This window comes from Coprinopsis cinerea (assembly GCF_000182895.1).
Source record: "Coprinopsis cinerea okayama7#130 chromosome 10 map unlocalized cont3.10, whole genome shotgun sequence".
Lineage (NCBI taxonomy): Eukaryota > Fungi > Basidiomycota > Agaricomycetes > Agaricales > Psathyrellaceae > Coprinopsis > Coprinopsis cinerea.
In genome coordinates, this window is record NW_003307535.1 from 343161 (window position 1) to 360729 (window position 17569).

Below are 17569 nucleotides of genomic sequence, written 5' to 3' on the forward strand. Positions count from 1 at the left end.
ACCGCCCTGTAAGGTTTGCGGTTAGCATCCCACATGGAACTGAACAACGGGGTGGAAACTCTGAAACTGTTAAATTTGTGGTAGGGAGCGAAGTACAAGGAACGAAACGGTTGGATTTGCTCCGGTCTATTATAATTATGTACTTAGTGATACCTCCGACTCGCAACGATCTAGTCCGGGTGGTTCGTGTACTGGCGCAGTTGCGCTGTACCATGTGCGCAACGCGCCTCGTGTAGATGCCAATGGATAGAGCGGCTTCGAGGTCTATTTATAGCGTCAGCTGGCGGCTGGGCGCTTGCCGTGCGCACTGCCTGATCAATTTTTTGATGCGATACATGCCATCTTATCTATATCCCGACACAGCCCCTCTCCGTCATTTTAGCCCATCATAATTGCTATGTTCACCTCCTAGTCCTTGAATCCCGTCGCTTCGCGACAGAAGATTTTCGTTCAGTCTATTGCTGTTCGTGGAGTGGGATTACGACGGCTTACTAGGATACGGGCACAGCGCAGAAGATTTTCGCGGAAACGATGTTCAGACGAGAATCGGGCGCTCAGCGAGGGTTCGTAGTGCCATCATTCTTCGGCGATTTCTACTCTGAGTAAAGCAATGGAGTAGTCGCGTGGTCCTATTCTCGGGACACTATTCTGGGGAAATCTCAAATGGGTTGGGGAAGTATGACCACCCAACGAGTGAAGACAGCAGCAATGTTTGGTACGAGGGTTCTACTATTCCAGTCTCTGCCTATTCTTACCTTTGTGGTCTCGAATGGGATGAGGCGTCGACAGACTGATCTCCGCTTTGTTCTCTCTTTCTCATTCATGCACGGCGTGACGTATGTACTTCCAAGGACGCGCGCCTAAAACGCGCTCAGGCTAGTGGCTTCCAGCGGGGGTGTTTCGTGTGTTTTCCGGCTCACTAGCTTCTAATCTGGCGTGTATCCAAAGAGTAAAGATAGATAAATCCTATCGAGTATCTACTAGTCACACTATTGATTTTCGAGGAGATCCTTCAATGACTCAATTGCTTGGTCAATGACCATTGAGTACTTGGTGTACCATCCGAAATCCGAAAAATCCCGCTCAAGTCGCTTTCGACGCCACCCTCGAATGCGGTCTGCTCGGACTTTGGAAAGTGAGCGCTGACTGGTAGGCACCATTGGTGAAGAGGGAGGTAGTCCTTGAGATGACTTCTCGGCGCTGTTTAGGTTGCGAGTGGGAGAGGGTGCGTCCGACCCGAACATCACGGATTCAAGTTAGGACTTGGGGAACTTGGGTTCTTTGAGCCTTTTCTCTGGACCAACGCAACGATGGTACGAGTTAATAATAATGCCCTGGCGGAATTAGAGAGTGTAAGCCATCCGTATATGAAAAACGAATGAATCACCGGCGATAATCGGATTGGTCTTGTCCATGTCACGTTCAGGACTATCTTACACCACAACCTACTTGTACCGCTCCAAAGGATATTGGAGTCCAAACCAATGTGACTGCGTAGACGAGAAGGCAAACTCTACGAACCCAAATAATCTGTGAGCCCTTGAGATGCCTATAAAGGGTAGGTAAGTACCCATCTAGGACAGCGTATTAAGACCAACGACCTGCTGAACGAATTGGTATCAATTTCGCTTATACAGCAGGAAAGCGTTTACGACTATGTATATTGGTCAGTACCCACGCCCGCTTCAGAGTCTAGGCAGAGCAAAGCGCACTCACAGTACAAATACGCAAGGTATGATTCATCCAACGAAGAGAGGCTCCATACTCTGTTTCCTCGCACACTCTTCTTCCGCCGGGACTTCAATGGTTCTCCGGTCGTAACCTTGAGTGGCATATCCGTACAGACCCACCAAGCATGTATGCACAAGTGTTGCATGCAACGAAGTGTGCGATGTCCAGCCCCTCGGTCAATTATCGAGAAATGGAAGCGTCGGTTGGGAGATAAGGCCGAGTTAAAGCGGGCACGTAAGGAGAGAGATGTCCCACTATATCTTGGCATATTTCGGTACATAATCGTGTTTTTTGGAGCATCTCTTTTGGTAATACGAGACCTAGATGAGGCCAACAACACGATCGTGTGCGCCGGAAGCAAGCCATTTGGGACAATCACACGTGGCGATCGTGATCCCGCATCAATCCCAAATTGGCAGTCCTCCCGCCCCTCGGAGGCTTGGCGTCGTACTAGCCAAATAGACTCGATTTCGTCTCTTCGTCGAAAAAGGGACGAATATGGGCAAGAACCACAAGGGCAGGGTGGATTGAAGTGTTGCAGACTGTACCGATCTCGGACTGCATTTGTATATTCTCCTCCATCATGATAATTTGCATTTCACCCCCATAACTTCCAACAGTGCTGTTTCGCGGTTCTATTCATTGAGGCGCTGACTTCCAGCTTGTTCATTTGGGGAAGACAATTGATAAGATGTTACGCCGAGGGCGACATTGAGTTGATAGCTTGCTTGGGCGTTCCTCCTTGGAGCTAATTTGTATAGCTGCTAGGTAATGGGATGATTGTGTCAGAAATCAGGATTGAAGCGCCCACTGTCAACTGTTCGACGAACATGTTTTGATAAGTCGATTCAGCGAAAGTCACCGAATACAAATTGTAAAGTTGAGGATACATGCGGTCAAACGCTGAGTGCTGTGTGCAAGTATGTGGGTTTTTTCACGGCGGTCCCGAAGTCGCTCGTCCACATCCGCGTCGGATGATGTAAAGGTGAAAACAATAAGGAATAGCCTCGAGACTATCCACAGAGCTCTCAGCCGGGCAATTCAAAGTGGTCAAAAATAGATCTAGTTATAGACTTCCAATCCCTCGGAGTCCCTATCGTTAGCCTTGGATTCTCGTAAACGAGGAAAATAGAACTGTACATACCGTTGCCAACACGATTGCGGTCAGCGTTTGAAACCGTCCATTGAGATAAACCGCTTGCCCCAAACCCTTAGGCAATTGGACCTCTCCGAAGGTAAAGACATGGATTTCTAAATTTCTTTACAGAAAATCAACAAAAACCGATGAGGATATCAGACATGTGGCTGAACTAAACTGGTCAATACATAAAACGCCGAGTAACCATTCCTGTTCGAAGTGTTTACAGACCGAAAGTAGGATTCTAACGAGGTGGTGTAGTCAAATCTTGAGAATAAGTTCTTCTTGTCCGTAACGCCTCGGCTACTTGATTACTATCCCTAGATGACGAGAAAGAGTCCCATGATGAGGCTGAGGACGTCCAAGAAGAAGCTCTTCGAGTAGGAGACAAACCGGGACGAACATTCAATCCCGTTTTTCCAAGGTTGGCTGACTTTATGTAGGTTGCGGTAGAATCGGAATAGATAGAACTGGCGATGGAAAGGTGGTGATTAGGGAATGGGTTCGTGGGTTCACTCCCAAGTGAGTTTCCGTTTGGGGAGGATGCAGAGAAGTTGGAGACAGCAGGAATCTGGAGGTCATTTATGGAGTTGCCGACAGAACTGCCGGGTTTCCGGCTAGTTGAAGACCTATGTAGACGTACAACGCCTGCTCCATTCCCAGTCTCTTCGAGTGTCCATGAGAGCTCCGAGACCTCGGTAGCCTGACTATCGTCCCGTTCAATGTGTCCACCAGATCGAGATGAGAGAACGCCCACGGACTTCCGGCTCGATGAATGTGCCAAGGGTTTCGCCGCTAGAGCGTCGGATTTCGCGGTAGACTCCACTGTACCAAAAGCAGGAATATTGGCAGCCACCGCGTTAAACGCGTTAACCAAGTTTGTCGACAGTGTCCTGGTCCAGCCCTCTTGATCATCCCTTTCCTGTAAGGTAAGGTTTGGTGCCTTGTTGTCGACAGTTTCGAGTTCCTGCCTTCCATTGGAGGGCTCATCCACCCGTCTCAACCGCTTCGCTAGGGACCGAGGAGGAGTATTGCTGGGGCTCCATGGCGTATCCATAACGTCGCCGTTAGCCTCTAGGTTTCGATATCGCGGGGCGACCACGCCGCTTCTGGGCGTTCCTCGAGAACTCCCCCCAGAAACCTGAAAACTTCCATCCAACCGATCAGTTCCAAAGTTTTGACCCGCCAGTGTTTCGTCAACAAGGTGAGATGGAAGGTATCGAATAGCTGGCTTATGCGCAGGCGAATAAGGACTAATTGGGTGGTTATAACTGCGAAGTCCGGTTCCGTCGGGAAAGGTTGAGTCGTGAAAGCCCCGAGGCCAGTAGTGAATGTCGTGAGTATCGTGAGCGTCGTGTGAGTGAACATGTTCGCTAGGATGCTTCGACTTAGAGACATCACGATCACTTTCCAGGTTCCAAAGATGTGTCGACGGCATAAGGTGATGGGGGAGATCATTGTGTTTCGGTGTGCCTATCCGTGCGCGTAAATCGGCCTCCGGATCACCTTCTCGAGACCAGGGAGGTTGGGGCGCATTTCGTCGTTTCGATTGCCGCAAACGGATGATGCAAGCCACCATGGCAGATGCTATCGCAGTACCGACAATGCATCCCAAAACGATGGCAATATACAAAGGGGCCTTCTCTGTCGCCAACGCAGCTTCTGATTGGGATGTTGCAGGAGTGGGCACCCCAAGAACGCCGGACGTAGGCGCCGAAAAGATCGATGGTAAACTCTCTAGTATCGACGAAGGGCTTTCCGAGGAAGATGCGGACTCGGATGTAGGCGCAGAGACAGAAGAGCCTGGGTCGCTGAAGCTAATGGTGCCAGCGAAGCTAGACATGGCACTGTTTATTTCGAAGGAGGAAATTAGACGTGATCGGCAGAGGGAATGAAAGAGATGCTCACGAAGGGGATTGTGCGCCATGTGCCATGGTTGACAAGTCGCCATTGGGGTAAGACACGACCGTAACTGTAAGGGTGGGCATGATTGGCCCTGGTTGTGGCTCAGCGTTGATATCAAGATCCAGTGATTGAGTTGCGACAACGCCCTGACCAACGACTCCATCGCTATTTCCGTAGCCGGGTTCATCATGAAAAGATTCGAACCCGTGGATGTGCTCCATAGCCCAGCATCGGCACTGGCTTGAGGTTGTTGAGGAGACGAGGCGCTGAATGAATCGCGGTCGGCTAGCGGTGAGGGGCTGGGACAGGAATGCAGCTTGAAATCTCCTATGTTACATTTCAATCCGTCCTGGCAGCGTGGAGTCGAATGATGTGGGGAATTTGTCGGTGAAGTAGATCAGGAGGATTTACGATTTTGGTACGTTGAGACAAAGTGCTGCGGGGAAGAAACCCGCAGTGAGAATCAAGCGCAGCGTTTCCACATTAGTTTGACGCTTCTCCTTGCAGTTTGATGTTGAACAGAAATTTCAAACACTGTAGTCGCAATGCAACCGTCACGCTCGGCGATGTCGGCGCCCTCCAGGGAAGCGTGTTACTCCCAGGCTTTCCCAGGCCAAGCGGGGCCAAACATGGTGCACAGCAGTTTAGCGCCGGCGCCCATAAAGCGCCCATGGTGACGGCGGCATCGACAATCACGACGCATTGCGACTCGTTTCCAGTCAATGAGAAGCGCTTTGAAGATTCATCATAGCTACCAACTGTATGTGTGCCCATCGGAGAACAACCTCAGCCCTTACATAGTAGATCCAAACCGACTACGAGGAATCCTTGAGAGCATACCCACGGTTTAGATTACATCAAGTCAATTTTCTAGTTAAAAAGGATGTTGGAAGTGGGGTTAAGTTACGTCGATAACTCAGACGACTCTTTCCGGTGCCGTTTGCAATGACCAAGACCATACGCGTGATGAACGAAGATCGGGTAGATTCCGCCTATCTTTTTGCTCCAGGGCATCAAAACTCGAGGGCTATCATCAGCTACATGAAACAGCGTCGACTATCCTCAATTCAACCAGGAGCTAGGTATTGGAATTGAATGGAGATACATATGTAGTGCAGACCGACGCGGAAAGCTCTACTACAGGACATGATGTCATCGAAATATATATCGCTTTTCCACTTCACACCACGCAGCTGCTTGGGCGAGAGCACGAGCAGAAGCGACACATATGGTCTGTTCAGACAGTAGATTGTGCTTGTAGGCTGAAAGTCGGCGAATGGACTACAGCATTATGCTGAAGCCATTTCAGGAGAAAGCGCGTTCATACATAGTGACCGGAATCCTAGGATTTGATCGGCCCAATCCAGGTGCCGGTGAGAGCCGTATCCTGGAAATCCATTTCATTTCTGTTTCTGCGTATTTGCATGCGCTAGGTGGACTTTCTACGGGGCTCTTTTACAGCACCGACTGTGTTTTGCCGAAATGACTCGTACAGAGCGTCGCTGAACCCTCAAAAGCTGTTGAAGGAATTGCGAGAGACAAGGAATGAGAAGGAGCTGATGGCGGGAAAAACATTTCATCAATCACGTGGGGATTACCCAAACTCCCAACATATCGGCGCGCTGTCCATTTTGGTTTCTACCACCACCAATTCAGGTCATTCAGTGATAACGACCTCTGGGAGGCTGTGGACCGCACACAAGCGCTAGAGGTCATCAGCATCTTTCCGTGGCTGTTCTCGCGTCCAGAACAGAGCATGGTTTCAAGGTGGGCATCCCCGGTTCAATCGTAACAGCAGTGACTTATCTCCTTGGAAAGACTGGCTTGCCCATTTCCAGTGCCGAAGAACAAACAAGAAATCAATCCAGCGGAGATGTAGGTAGTTGTAACAAGAGAGATGTGATGGTCTCCGTCTTACTGATACTAGCCCGCAATTAGGAAGCCCATGACTCAGATGCAGCTCGAAGACTTGCTATTCCTGCTCGAATCTCCGATCGAGTCAGAATGCGTCCGCATCCCATTAATGATCCACGGGCGCGTAAGCCATGACCTTGTTTGCCGATAGGCGTTTACTGGACAGAGGCTATCCACCAACGCCAGAATTGTCAAATCCAGACAGCGCAAGATCTACCACTTCCGAATCTGACTCGGGAGAGATATGCATCTTTTGAGTTTTGGGTCGCTCTATATAACAGTAAGTGTATTTGGTCAACATCTACCCAATCTTCTCCTCTAACCAATCTCCCCATTCCATCATGGTCAGGTCTCATCTCGACGTCTTCCAAGAGAGCACGTCACGGTATTCTTCTGCGACTCTCTTCAGGCTTCCCCAAGTGTGTCCATCGACTGGAAGCGTCCTCGCCTGGAAGCCAGTCACCTACGAACAATTCCGCCTTGACGTTGAAGCCTATGCGCGCTACTGGACGCGCATTCTCCGCACCGACGGGGTCCCCAAGCGATCTGTCGTTGGTCTATGGTGCGTACTATACCGACATAGCCTGACCCAACTGTTCCTAACCATCATTGTTTCAGGCTGAGCGGCATCACCTATATCGACTGTCTACATATTTACGGCATCTCGAGGGCAGGATACATTCCCCAGCTTTTCAGCCTAAGGCTACCCAACCCCGACGTCGTCTATGAACTACTACGGAAGGCCGACGCCAAGGCTCTCATCCATGATGCTTGCTTCGCATCTGTTCTGGAAAGCTGCCCTCTCCCGATACACTGCTCCCTTACCAGCTCCGACATCGAACAGGTTGATGAAGAATTGGACGAGATTGCACCGGTACAAAACGAAGAAGACACGGCCTTCATCTTCCATACCAGCGGTTCAACTTCTGGAAGTCCCAAATTGGTTCCATGCAGCTATCGGTGGTTCAATAGCGTCGTGGAGAAATCAAATTACATTTCAAGACCTCGGAATGCCGACCGTCAGGATGTCACTGTCTTCATGTACGTACCACCTTTTCATTTCCTTGATTAGGTTTAGCTGAACTATGTCTTACAGTGGAAGCATGAGCCACATTGCCCAGACATTCAGTGCGTATCCTGAGCTTTTGATTGCCGCGTCCAGCTTACTGACGATCATCCCAGTGTTCCTTGGAACCCTTCAGCATGGAGCCTGCGTTATTCAGCCCACACGACTGGACTACTCCTCCGAGGAATTGATCGACATGATCACCCGATGCGGACTCAATCGCCTGAACGCCTTCGGTTCTTGGCTAGCAATGCACCTCAGGAACTCACGTCAGGATGCTAAACTGCTCTCCCTGCTGGTTAGCCTTGACGATGTGCTCTATAGCGGTCTTGCTCTGTCTCGAGATGAAGAGCAATGGGCTTACAAGAACGGGATCAAATTGAGGGTCAGTCGAGTTGTTCTAGCCCCGTCCTCTCCATGGCACTAATTTTGACTTCCTTTCCACAGAACTTGTTCGGCAGCACCGAAGTAGGGGGTATGCTCCTCTCCGGAGGTCATGAGAAGAACGACGCCCTCTTGCGCCCGCTACCTGGTACCTCATACCGCTTTGTCCCCATCTCCAACAACGATGCCGTCCATCAAACCAATGCGGCACTCTTCGAACTCGTCATCCTCTCCGACTCGCCCGATTGCCCTCACTCCTCGCTTCTGGGTAGTGATGGCCACCTCCATACTGGCGACCTTTTCCAGGAGGTTTCCCCTGGCTGGTATGTCTCCCGTGGTCGCGACGACGATTGGATCAAGTCGGAAACCAGCCTTCGCTGCGACACCAAGGCCATCGAGGACAACGCACGTGCAATGTGCGGCTCCCTTATCGCAGAGTGTGTTGTGGTTGGCTCTGGTCGACCCTCCCCTGTCATGTTCATCGAACCGGCCGTCGACATGCCCCATGATAAGCTCAAGAAGGAGATTATCCGCAAGACTCGGCACTTCCACAGTCGACGATACCTTCATGAACGCATCACCTGCCCTGATATGATCGTCGTCGTTCCCCCCAAAACTCTCCCCAGGACGGCTACCAAAGGAAACATCCGACGGAAGGCTGTCGAAGAAGCGTTCGTTGCCGAAATCGACCGCATTTTCAACCGCACAAGATGAACTCCTACAACCTCGATCCAATAACTTATTCATATTCAAGTAGTTTACTTGCTTACTATAATTTTTTCCTTCACTCACTGGTAATCGTACCTCACAACACCCACAACCACCATTTAATAGCATTCTTGATCATTAAGTTATTCTATGTAGCATTGGACAACTGCATCATCACTTGTAGCCATACGTACGCGTTCCTGTAGCATTTTTCGTATAAAATTAGACTGCTGGCAGATTCCTGATACAATCTCGATCGCATTACGTCCAAGTAGGCGAAAATACCGGCCTGACGCGATACTTAAGCACATGAGAATTAACGGCAAGGTCACAAAGCCTAATTAGCCGCTCATCTGCGGTCTAACAGCAAGATTCGAAACACAGGAACGCGGGAATGCAGCGGTGGTATGTAAAGGCACAGCTCGGCGTGTCAAGGGCAAAGGCGTATGACTTCAGATTTCTCAGCTGCGAAATCAAACAAGTTGCGTTTGATGATGAACAGACTCTTCTTGAATCTGTAACATATTAATCAGCTTGTTATGGCACAGATGAATCTCGACTCGCTTACCCAGGGTTCATCTTTGCCTGCGACGTATTTCTTCGGTGGCCTTTGGAAACATGCCACCTTCTCGACTTCGGCATCATCTTTTAACGGGAAGACAACTCCCACTTCGTAGTTGGTGATCTGGGGAATGGAAAAGTCAGCTGAAGCTGAAACACGTCTAGGGATTATGGAGTACATACATTGAGCGTTGGATTGAACGAAGAGCCCGAGAGGGTTCCCCACGCAGATGGGGTGAAGTTGTGAGATCCAATGTAGGCCCATCCCACGGCAGGTTGGATTATCTGGATTTCGTCGTCAGAGTCCTCGGTTTCGCTACCGTCTTGGCTCGTCGAAGCGTGTGTGCTGTCACGGAGTGTCCCTATGATCATCTGTAAAGACATTAGCATCCGCTCTGGTTCCACAAAGGAGTCCCACCTTTGAATGCATCAGCGAACGTCCTGCTTTACTCTTCGAATCATGGAAGAGTTCCCGGGGAAAGTTTTTCCCGTCCCATTGCCTTCTTCTACAGAAAATAGTGCCGCCACCCTGCGATGTCCATTAGCCTCTGTCTAGAAGTAGGCATATTACTACTGACCTGCTCGCCAAAGGTGGACTCTTGAACGGTTTTCTTGGTTGGAAAGATGATTTTGACGGGCGGATAAGGCTGCTTCTCGCGCTGTTTCTTTGACCTATCCAGCCAATCCTCGGCGGATTCCCCCCGAGCGGAATAATAAAACTCGTTCAACCATTGGGTAGTGTAGTTGCCCAGACTAGACCCCTGAAATACCTCAGGATTAGACTACTTGCTGTTTTAAGACCAACTTTACCTGGCATTCGAGGGTCAGCTTCTTGGCTTGGGACCCTGTCCCGGTTCTCATGGCCATCTTACGGACAACCGCCATTAACCGAGGATGACCGGTTCTGAGTAAGTAAACGGGAAATCAGGTGCTGTTGATCATTCAAAGAACAATACCCACTTTATCACGCTGGGCCAGCCTTCGTGTTTTCCAGCGATAGACGGGACCAGGTGGGCTTTGACCTTGCTCCAGTCCCATCGTTCTCGCAACTCTTCGATGGTCTTAATGGGCAGGTTGGGGTGCTATTCGACACTGAGTGGGGTAGGTACGAGATAAGCACATAGCAACCTACTTCGTTGATCATGATCTTCAGGGCAGGGACGACGTTAAGTGCCGCCAACATGTATAGGAGGGTGCCAGGAAAGTCATCCGTCGCCCGCACAGGCGCCGTTGAAGACGAAGAGCGCAGAGGGACGTCCTGGAGCCAGACAGTCTAGAGGGGATCAACTAACGACTCGGTTGTGAGGAGTCAATGGGCTTACGTTTTCCATCTCGCGCCAATCATACGAGATCAAGTTCGCTGTCGAGACGACCACGCGAAGGCGACCCGTTTTGTGGAAAAGCTGATGGGGAAAAATCAAGCTCAAATGCGCCGCTCAGGAAAGAAGGACATACGAGCATAAACTAGAGCCAGAGCGGGGATAGGTGAGCTTATTGAAGTGGAGAATCTCGACTCCGAAAGACCTACCTTCATATGTTGGCAGCCATATCCGCCGCGCAGAGGTGGCGTAGTCTTAATCCAGTTGGGAAGCACGTTCTTCATACTCGCCTGTCCAGTAGCGTCTGGCTGAGCGACGACAATAACAGGCACTGAGCGGTCGAAAAACTCGTATATCCATGGGAGATCCAAGGCAAAGGAGGATATGATTGCGAATGTCAGATCCTTCTTCTAATGGATTAGTGAGTAAAGCCACTTGATGATCCTTTCGTCATTTAGAGGAACGCTTACCTCCCCTAGGACTTGGGTTAAGCGAAAGGTGGGTTTGCCATCTGCACGAGGATCAACACCTCTGGTAGCAGTTTGGCGGAACTCTCCGTTCCAGAAAAGCTCGCCCTCAGCCCCAGAGGCAGCAGGTCTGGAGCTGCTTGAAGCTTTCGAATTAGACTGCCCAAAGCTTGTGGTAGACCCAAGATTAGGCCGTTTATGCGGCCTCGAATCCTCGTCGTCACTGCTACTATCATCTGGGCTGCTTCTGCGTGTGCTACTGGAAGTAGAAATGCCCCTTTGTTCCTGTAGCTTTCTTACCCTCTCCAACCGTTCCCGTTCGAGCTTGGCCCTCTCTGATAAGAACGATGAAGAGGCAACCACCTGAGGAGGTTCAGCTTCTTGGGTCTTCGGCTCCTCTTGGACCTCGGCTGATTTCCCCCTCTTCTTCGCCCTTTCCTCTGCCTTGGAAGCTTCAAGGGCGAGCTGAAGCTGCCGTTGAAACTCGGCCTCTTGATCATCCTCGGGGTCGCTGTCAAGGTTAATCACCTCTCTCGGCGGAGGTCCCTGGTCCTGTAAACTCAGGGCGATAGCTCTGGCACGGTCGTTAGCATCTGGAACCTCTGTGGCGTCGAAAGACTTGATCGGAGAAAGGCGTACCTGGCGAGGTCGTCGTCCTCCATGACAGATTCGTGGTCGTCGTCGTGGTCCAAGTTCAAGCTTTCGTGGGCGTACACTAATGATGCCACCGCGCCGTGACGGCGCGTAAGCGCCTTGTCACGTGTCGTGTGACAAAACGTGGGCACTGTCACGCTGGGACGGGCGCTTAATTTTAAGGCAACTATCCAGGGCCCCTGTCACACTCTCGATGGCATCCGACTCAAGAACAACGGCGGCTGAAATCCCGTTACTCCCTGCTCTCTCCCTATTATCTCATCATCCAAAGGCCAAGCCAAGGGCACGCGGGGTCATGCAGTCTGACTCGAAAACAAATGGACCATGATAGAAGCAGTTCAGGGTAATCCGTGCTTCTGGAATTCACGTTTCCACATTCAGAGTCCCGAATCGTAACATAGTAACGCCCCTTACCAGAAAGGCTGCGGTTGGCTATTGAATCCATTCTAGTACATTGCCATTGGTAGCTATCACGTACGTGGTGTTTACCCCAGCCAGTCGGTAACACCTTTAGCGATGAACGTATCCAATCCATCCTTGATTGGGGTGTCGCCTCCCACGAAATCAATAGCCAAACCACTGGCATCCTCTCGGTTCAGCAGATGGAACAAGGCTAGAGCGACGTCATCCCGCTAGGTCCCCAGGTGAGAACTTTATCACTGCGTAGTAGAGATATTATTAGGCGCTTACCGATATGACTTGCCCGAGGTGAGTTCTTCCGATCGACGCAGTTCCGGTCCCTGGATTATCGGTAAGCCCGCCAGGTCGCAGAATTGTCCACTTGAACGCAGTCCGTTGCACGAGGTTCTTGTCTGCTTCGTATTTCCAATGCATATAAGCCGGAATCACTTTCCTAATCCTCTCCGATTGACGAATATCATCCTCATTCTGCGCAATGCGTGAGTCAACTGACAAGGAGAAATTATGTATGGTGATACGACGTACGTAGTGCTCGGGTATCTTATCAGGGTTCCGGATGTCCACCGCAGAGACGAGGATCAATCGTGGGGTCTGGTCTCCTCCCTGCGATTTCACCCCTTCAATGGCATCAAAGATCTTGACTGCTCCCTCGTAGTCGACTTTCTTAGTCCTCTCCTCGCCACCTTTGCCACCAGCACCAGCAGAGAAGTACACCACGTCAGCTTTGGTCTCCGCAAACAGCTTGGAGAAATCAGAGACAGGCGCATCCTCCAAGGATATAACATGAGGTTTAGCCCCGACCTCCTCGATGGCCTTGTTCTGAGAAGCGTCTCTGATCACCGAAGTGACCTTATTGCCTGCGTTCGAGAGAAGTCTCGCGAGGCGTAGCGAAACCTATAAAATTAGTCGTGGTTGACCGAGGAAGTTCTGACAAACCTACCTTTCCATGTCCACCAATAATAACTACGTTTGTCGCCATGATGTTGTTGAGGATCTGGATAGTGTTGTCAGGGAGGGTAGAAGGCAAGCCGCTTCGCTTTCCCCCTGAAATAGCTGACTGATCCAAGCACGTCATCGTTGATGGCGATCACTAAGATAATTAGGGGCCAACATTTCTGAATTTGAAAGTCGGCTTGTTCTCGACCTTCTACAATCTTGTACAGTCTACAAAATTTACATACGTCGGGCTTCTTCACAGATGAGACTTGAAGATTGAGAAGCAGTATACCTTAAAAGAGAAAGAAGGAGTGGTGTCGCCAAAATGTCCTTGATCACTGTTCTTGAGACGAATTCCGGATTACCGACACCACCTTCGCAAGAGGTCAGGCTATGTGCATGGTAATCAAAAGGATAAAGGATTGGTAGCATCTTGTTATTACCACATCATAGGCCTTTTTTCCTTGCCTGCAAGTGTGGGTTTTTCGACCAACCTGCGATTGTGAGTGGAGGGCAAATACTTCATCCTCCACGCGCGTCGACGTCACTTCTGACCCGGTAACCCAGAATGCGGTTCCTATTGAATCACATCCTGGCCTGAATCCAAAGAATCCTTGCTACGCGAATCCTAGAAGTGCACACCTTATATGTCAGTTCTCCGAGACATTTGCCATAATTAACATTCTAATGGAGAGAAAGTAACCGGATGATCGAAGTGACTGACTTCGCGTCGAAACCGCATCCAGTGAACTTGAATTGCCCCAATCTGAGGCCCGATCTCGTCCTTTAAGCTGTGTTTGCTGTGAGTTTGATTTCTCGAGAAGCACACCGTTATGAAAGCTGTATGGTCGAGGCATGTTCATTCCTCTTATTCGGGGACCGGAGGTCAAGTAAGAACGATGCCTGTATCTTTTACTGAATTCAAAAGCGTCGGCTGGGTGCTGAACGCTGCGATGTGGAATGCGGGGCACACGATCTCCCATCGAAAGTGTGCAGATATCGAACTTCAAGTGGATAGCGACGATTTAGAGACCATATGACTGTCTGGGGTGAGGTGCATAGCCTTTATCCTTCTGACGAGACTTGGTGAAATCATTCGATGCGGTACGCTTTCTCCATGGTTTTTCTCTTTTTGTTCTCGCGTTTGAGGGCGTTATTAAATCTCCAAATTTGGCATAATTCCGCCGAACGAATTTCTTGATGATGTCAATGCTTGGCATCGGGAAGTCCGGAATATGCCATCAACAGGCGGCCGCGAGGTCTGGCGAGCCTCTTGAGTAGTAGGCTCGTCTTGTTCGCCCATGTGTTCTCGTCAGCTTTCTCTGACCATCCGCAGCCAATTGTTTCCAATGCTTAGCACGACCTTGAACATTCGACCAGTCTCGTCATTGACATGCGAACTCTATTAACAAAACGTGGAACAGGGTAGGTTTAGTACCATGTCAACATATTTGATGAGGTTTGCTGGTTCCTGGTTCGGACCCTGAACGTGGTCTCGACGAAGTTCGAAGAATTCAATGTGGACCTTTTCCCGCTCCATCCACCTCCTACCCCCACTTACACCTCTCTTCTCGCGTTCCCTCCCTCCTAGAAGACGATAGGTCTTCCCCGAGGAGCCAAGTCCAGTTCTGGTCGTTATCTTCGCCAAGAACGAGTATTCAAACTTACGGCAGCACGTTGCAAGTCCAAGCCACACAATTCCCCCGCGACTATCTTACGACTATTCAAGACTTAATTTGACGAGACGAAGGCGAACGGTGGCCTCCAGTAACGAAAGTAACGAGCGGTTGACGATTTCGGAGGGAAATATGGACCAAGAACCGATAGGACTGACTTTGGGGGCCGCGTTTTATGGATACACAATTGGAGCAGCGTATGTTCCTTCGCCTGGTCGTTCCTAGCCTTGGGCCCCCTTACTCTACTTCAGGCTGTTCGGTATCACGATAACGCAGGCCTATCATTACTTCATGACAACAACGAAATATGGAGCTGCTTGGCAGCTGTACATTGTACGTCCACCTCCCCGTATGAAACTCGGAAAGTGCTCCAATGAGGTTGATTCTGGATAGGTTATCATGATCCTGTGCGTTCATTACATCCCCCAAATCGGAAAATACCATCCTGACGCCGTCGCAAACTCTCCAAGAGTCCTCGACACTCTTCATTTCCTCTTTGCAGTGCATATGATGTACACCTATCTGCTTGTACAACTAGGTGACACCGAGGTAATGTCGAAAGTAGTGGGGTGCGTCCAATTCAGTCTGGCCTCGCATAGCCAACTCCGGTCCTGATAACTGTACCTCCGCTGCAGGAGTTTGAAGGTCGGTTCTATTCCCGGTACATGGCTCCGATGCGAAGGAATGTATTGAATCAATGCGGTTCTAGAGCATGGGTTCTGTTCAGGTACGTTCCTTTTCATCGTATTCGAGGACTCGAATTAATGAATCCCCTCAGGTGTTCTTCACAATCTTCGTGCAAGCGTGCGTAATTTTGAATTGGGTTCGCCTCGTGGGTCCCTTCTCCACTTCTATTAACACCGTTCTTCAGCCTCTACCTACACAAGATCTGGACTTGTAAGCTTCATCGTTTTCAGGCGCCGTCTTGGACCAAAGCAAGCATCTAACTCCGCCATGTCGCATGGTTCGCCAGTTTCAAGAAACCAGCTGTTGTCAAAACGGTTTGGACGTGCGCTACGGGTGCGCCTTTCTCTCCTTCAGGAAAATCGACCGAAACCTAAGATCTATAGGCGATTGTTGCAAGTCTGAGCCTCATGGCCATCGGTGAGTTCACCGTCAGTTGTTTTCGAAATAAGCGCCCGTTGACAGATCGAAACAGGGGTCGGAATTTGTGAGCGCTATAGATATACGAGACGCTTTATAGCCCTTTCTAACTATAGTTGCCTCTCCTCCGGTCCAATGCATTGAATCCAGTATTCTTGATCGAATTGTGAGTGAACCGCGCTTCTCTTCCTCCGTGTATCGTCTTCTCTTCTTCTATACTCGCCAAAACTCCGACTTCCATCCAGCTGTGACAGATAAACAGCATGCTGTCCATCTCACGCTGTGGTAGAGTCTACCCGCGCATCTTGGCTTTGTAGATGGATGGAAGCCGGCCTTTCGGTCTACCGAGACAGCCATGCTAATCTCGATGCTCGCGTAGGCAGAAGATCGACGATATCAAGAACTTTAGTCTCCGTTTCGAAGTGCGTCTCTCCCAGCAGCGCCTGTCGCAACGTGGTTAACTGTTTTTCTGCACAGTATGTCATTTATGTCGGATTTGGTGCCACAGCATTCATCGACATGGGAATCGCCGCTGCAATGTGCTTGATGCTGCACAAGAGCAGTCCAGGGACGAAACGGTAAGTGTGTTTCCTCGTCTTGGCGGCAGAATGACAGTGAAACTTTGTTCTAGGAGTAGTCAGATTATTGTCACCTTGATTCAGTACATCGTTGGGACAGGGCTACTGACGAGGTACGTGGGGATCCAGCATCTACGAAGAACCAACCTGCTGATGGGGTCTCGCCATGCTTAGTCTTGGTGCCCTCTTGATCATGGTATTGGTAAGTATAAACTATATCATTGAAAGCTAGCTTTTTTCCTGAAGGCGGAGCCTTGTGCAGTATATTGCATGGCCTAACTCGCTGCTATATCTCGGCATTGAATATTCAATGACTCGGCGTGAGTACTCATAACATTCCCAACTGCCCGCTGGTTCTTACACCTAACATAAAGTCTACGCAATCTCCGTCCTCGCCTTGTAAGCTGATGCTTTCGTTTGTCTTGCGTTGCTCGAGCTAACCCCATCGGACAGGTACAATTCGCAAGCACGGTTACGAGACAAGCTCAACCAAACCCGAGATCTCAACGGAGCAAGTATGCTCTACTTTGCAGAGCCCGACAAGATCATCACACATCATGGAGGGACCGAATCTCCAGTCGATATGAATGGACACGCGCATGACCCTCAACCCCGGCGGGGCGATACCCTCGATACCTTTGCAACGCCCAGCTCTGGGAGACACCTTACGAGGCTGTTCGAGAACTTGGATGCCGAGGATACCTTGGTGGAGAGGTCACCGCAGACGTATGTTACGAGTGGAGCAGCGTTGACCGCCACAGCAAGTGAGATTCTCTACTTCTTGGGCGTCTATTACATATGCTGACCGTCGATGTGATCAGGTCGGAGTGGAAGAAATGGAAGACACTATACCGCCTGATGGACCCCCTGCATAGACTGTTACTCATAATATGAGACTATGTCGGTACTGTACAATCTAATCGACGTCATGAAGAGGAGAATGCTACTCAAAACTGAAGATTCGATGGCTAGATTTGGAGACCCTTCCTAGGCTACGTACGACCTGGA

At 50.0% G+C, this 17569-nt stretch overlaps 6 protein-coding genes across 6 annotated transcripts; 2 read left to right on the forward strand and 4 right to left on the reverse strand.

Annotated features, from left to right (window-relative positions):
* Positions 1-3113: 3113 nt before the first annotated feature.
* CC1G_01572 (hypothetical protein) lies at positions 3114-4995 on the reverse strand (the record flags this gene model as incomplete). The annotated part of the gene is made up of 2 exons (XM_001833843.2): positions 3114-4716; positions 4778-4995. 2 exons carry the CDS (start codon positions 4993-4995, stop codon positions 3114-3116), a joined length of 1821 nt encoding a protein of 606 aa, XP_001833895.2.
* Positions 4996-5257: 262 nt separating this feature from the next.
* CC1G_15257 (hypothetical protein) lies at positions 5258-5446 on the reverse strand (the record flags this gene model as incomplete). Its single annotated transcript, XM_002910303.1, has 1 exon — positions 5258-5446. One exon carries the CDS (start codon positions 5444-5446, stop codon positions 5258-5260), a length of 189 nt encoding a protein of 62 aa, XP_002910349.1.
* Positions 5447-7029: 1583 nt separating this feature from the next.
* CC1G_01573 (hypothetical protein) lies at positions 7030-8852 on the forward strand (the record flags this gene model as incomplete). Its single annotated transcript, XM_001833844.1, has 5 exons — positions 7030-7250; positions 7307-7729; positions 7785-7816; positions 7871-8139; positions 8202-8852. The coding sequence occupies 5 exons, from the start codon at positions 7030-7032 to the stop codon at positions 8850-8852; spliced, it is 1596 nt and encodes a 531-aa protein (XP_001833896.1).
* A 467-nt stretch (positions 8853-9319) lies between these two features.
* On the reverse strand, positions 9320-11867 carry CC1G_01574 (hypothetical protein; the record flags this gene model as incomplete). Its single annotated transcript, XM_001833845.2, has 13 exons — positions 11833-11867; positions 11197-11767; positions 10936-11136; positions 10863-10871; positions 10730-10810; positions 10540-10680; positions 10368-10489; positions 10218-10311; positions 9986-10168; positions 9826-9936; positions 9591-9779; positions 9415-9531; positions 9320-9361 (listed from the first exon to the last, which is right to left on the reverse strand). The coding sequence occupies exons 1-13, from the start codon at positions 11853-11855 to the stop codon at positions 9320-9322; spliced, it is 1884 nt and encodes a 627-aa protein (XP_001833897.2). The 5' UTR covers positions 11856-11867.
* Positions 11868-12240: 373 nt separating this feature from the next.
* CC1G_01575 (hypothetical protein) lies at positions 12241-13342 on the reverse strand (the record flags this gene model as incomplete). Its single annotated transcript, XM_001833846.2, has 4 exons — positions 12241-12479; positions 12538-12735; positions 12793-13161; positions 13208-13342. The coding sequence occupies 4 exons, from the start codon at positions 13340-13342 to the stop codon at positions 12333-12335; spliced, it is 849 nt and encodes a 282-aa protein (XP_001833898.2). The 3' UTR covers positions 12241-12332.
* Positions 13343-14734: 1392 nt separating this feature from the next.
* On the forward strand, positions 14735-17420 carry CC1G_15258 (hypothetical protein; the record flags this gene model as incomplete). Its single annotated transcript, XM_002910304.1, has 18 exons — positions 14735-15076; positions 15131-15212; positions 15273-15448; positions 15515-15524; positions 15589-15606; positions 15658-15776; positions 15853-15899; positions 15950-15983; positions 16029-16050; positions 16100-16149; positions 16363-16405; positions 16461-16561; positions 16615-16674; positions 16736-16763; positions 16824-16881; positions 16936-16960; positions 17015-17325; positions 17383-17420. The coding sequence occupies exons 1-18, from the start codon at positions 15012-15014 to the stop codon at positions 17418-17420; spliced, it is 1287 nt and encodes a 428-aa protein (XP_002910350.1). The 5' UTR covers positions 14735-15011.
* Positions 17421-17569: the final 149 nt, after the last annotated feature.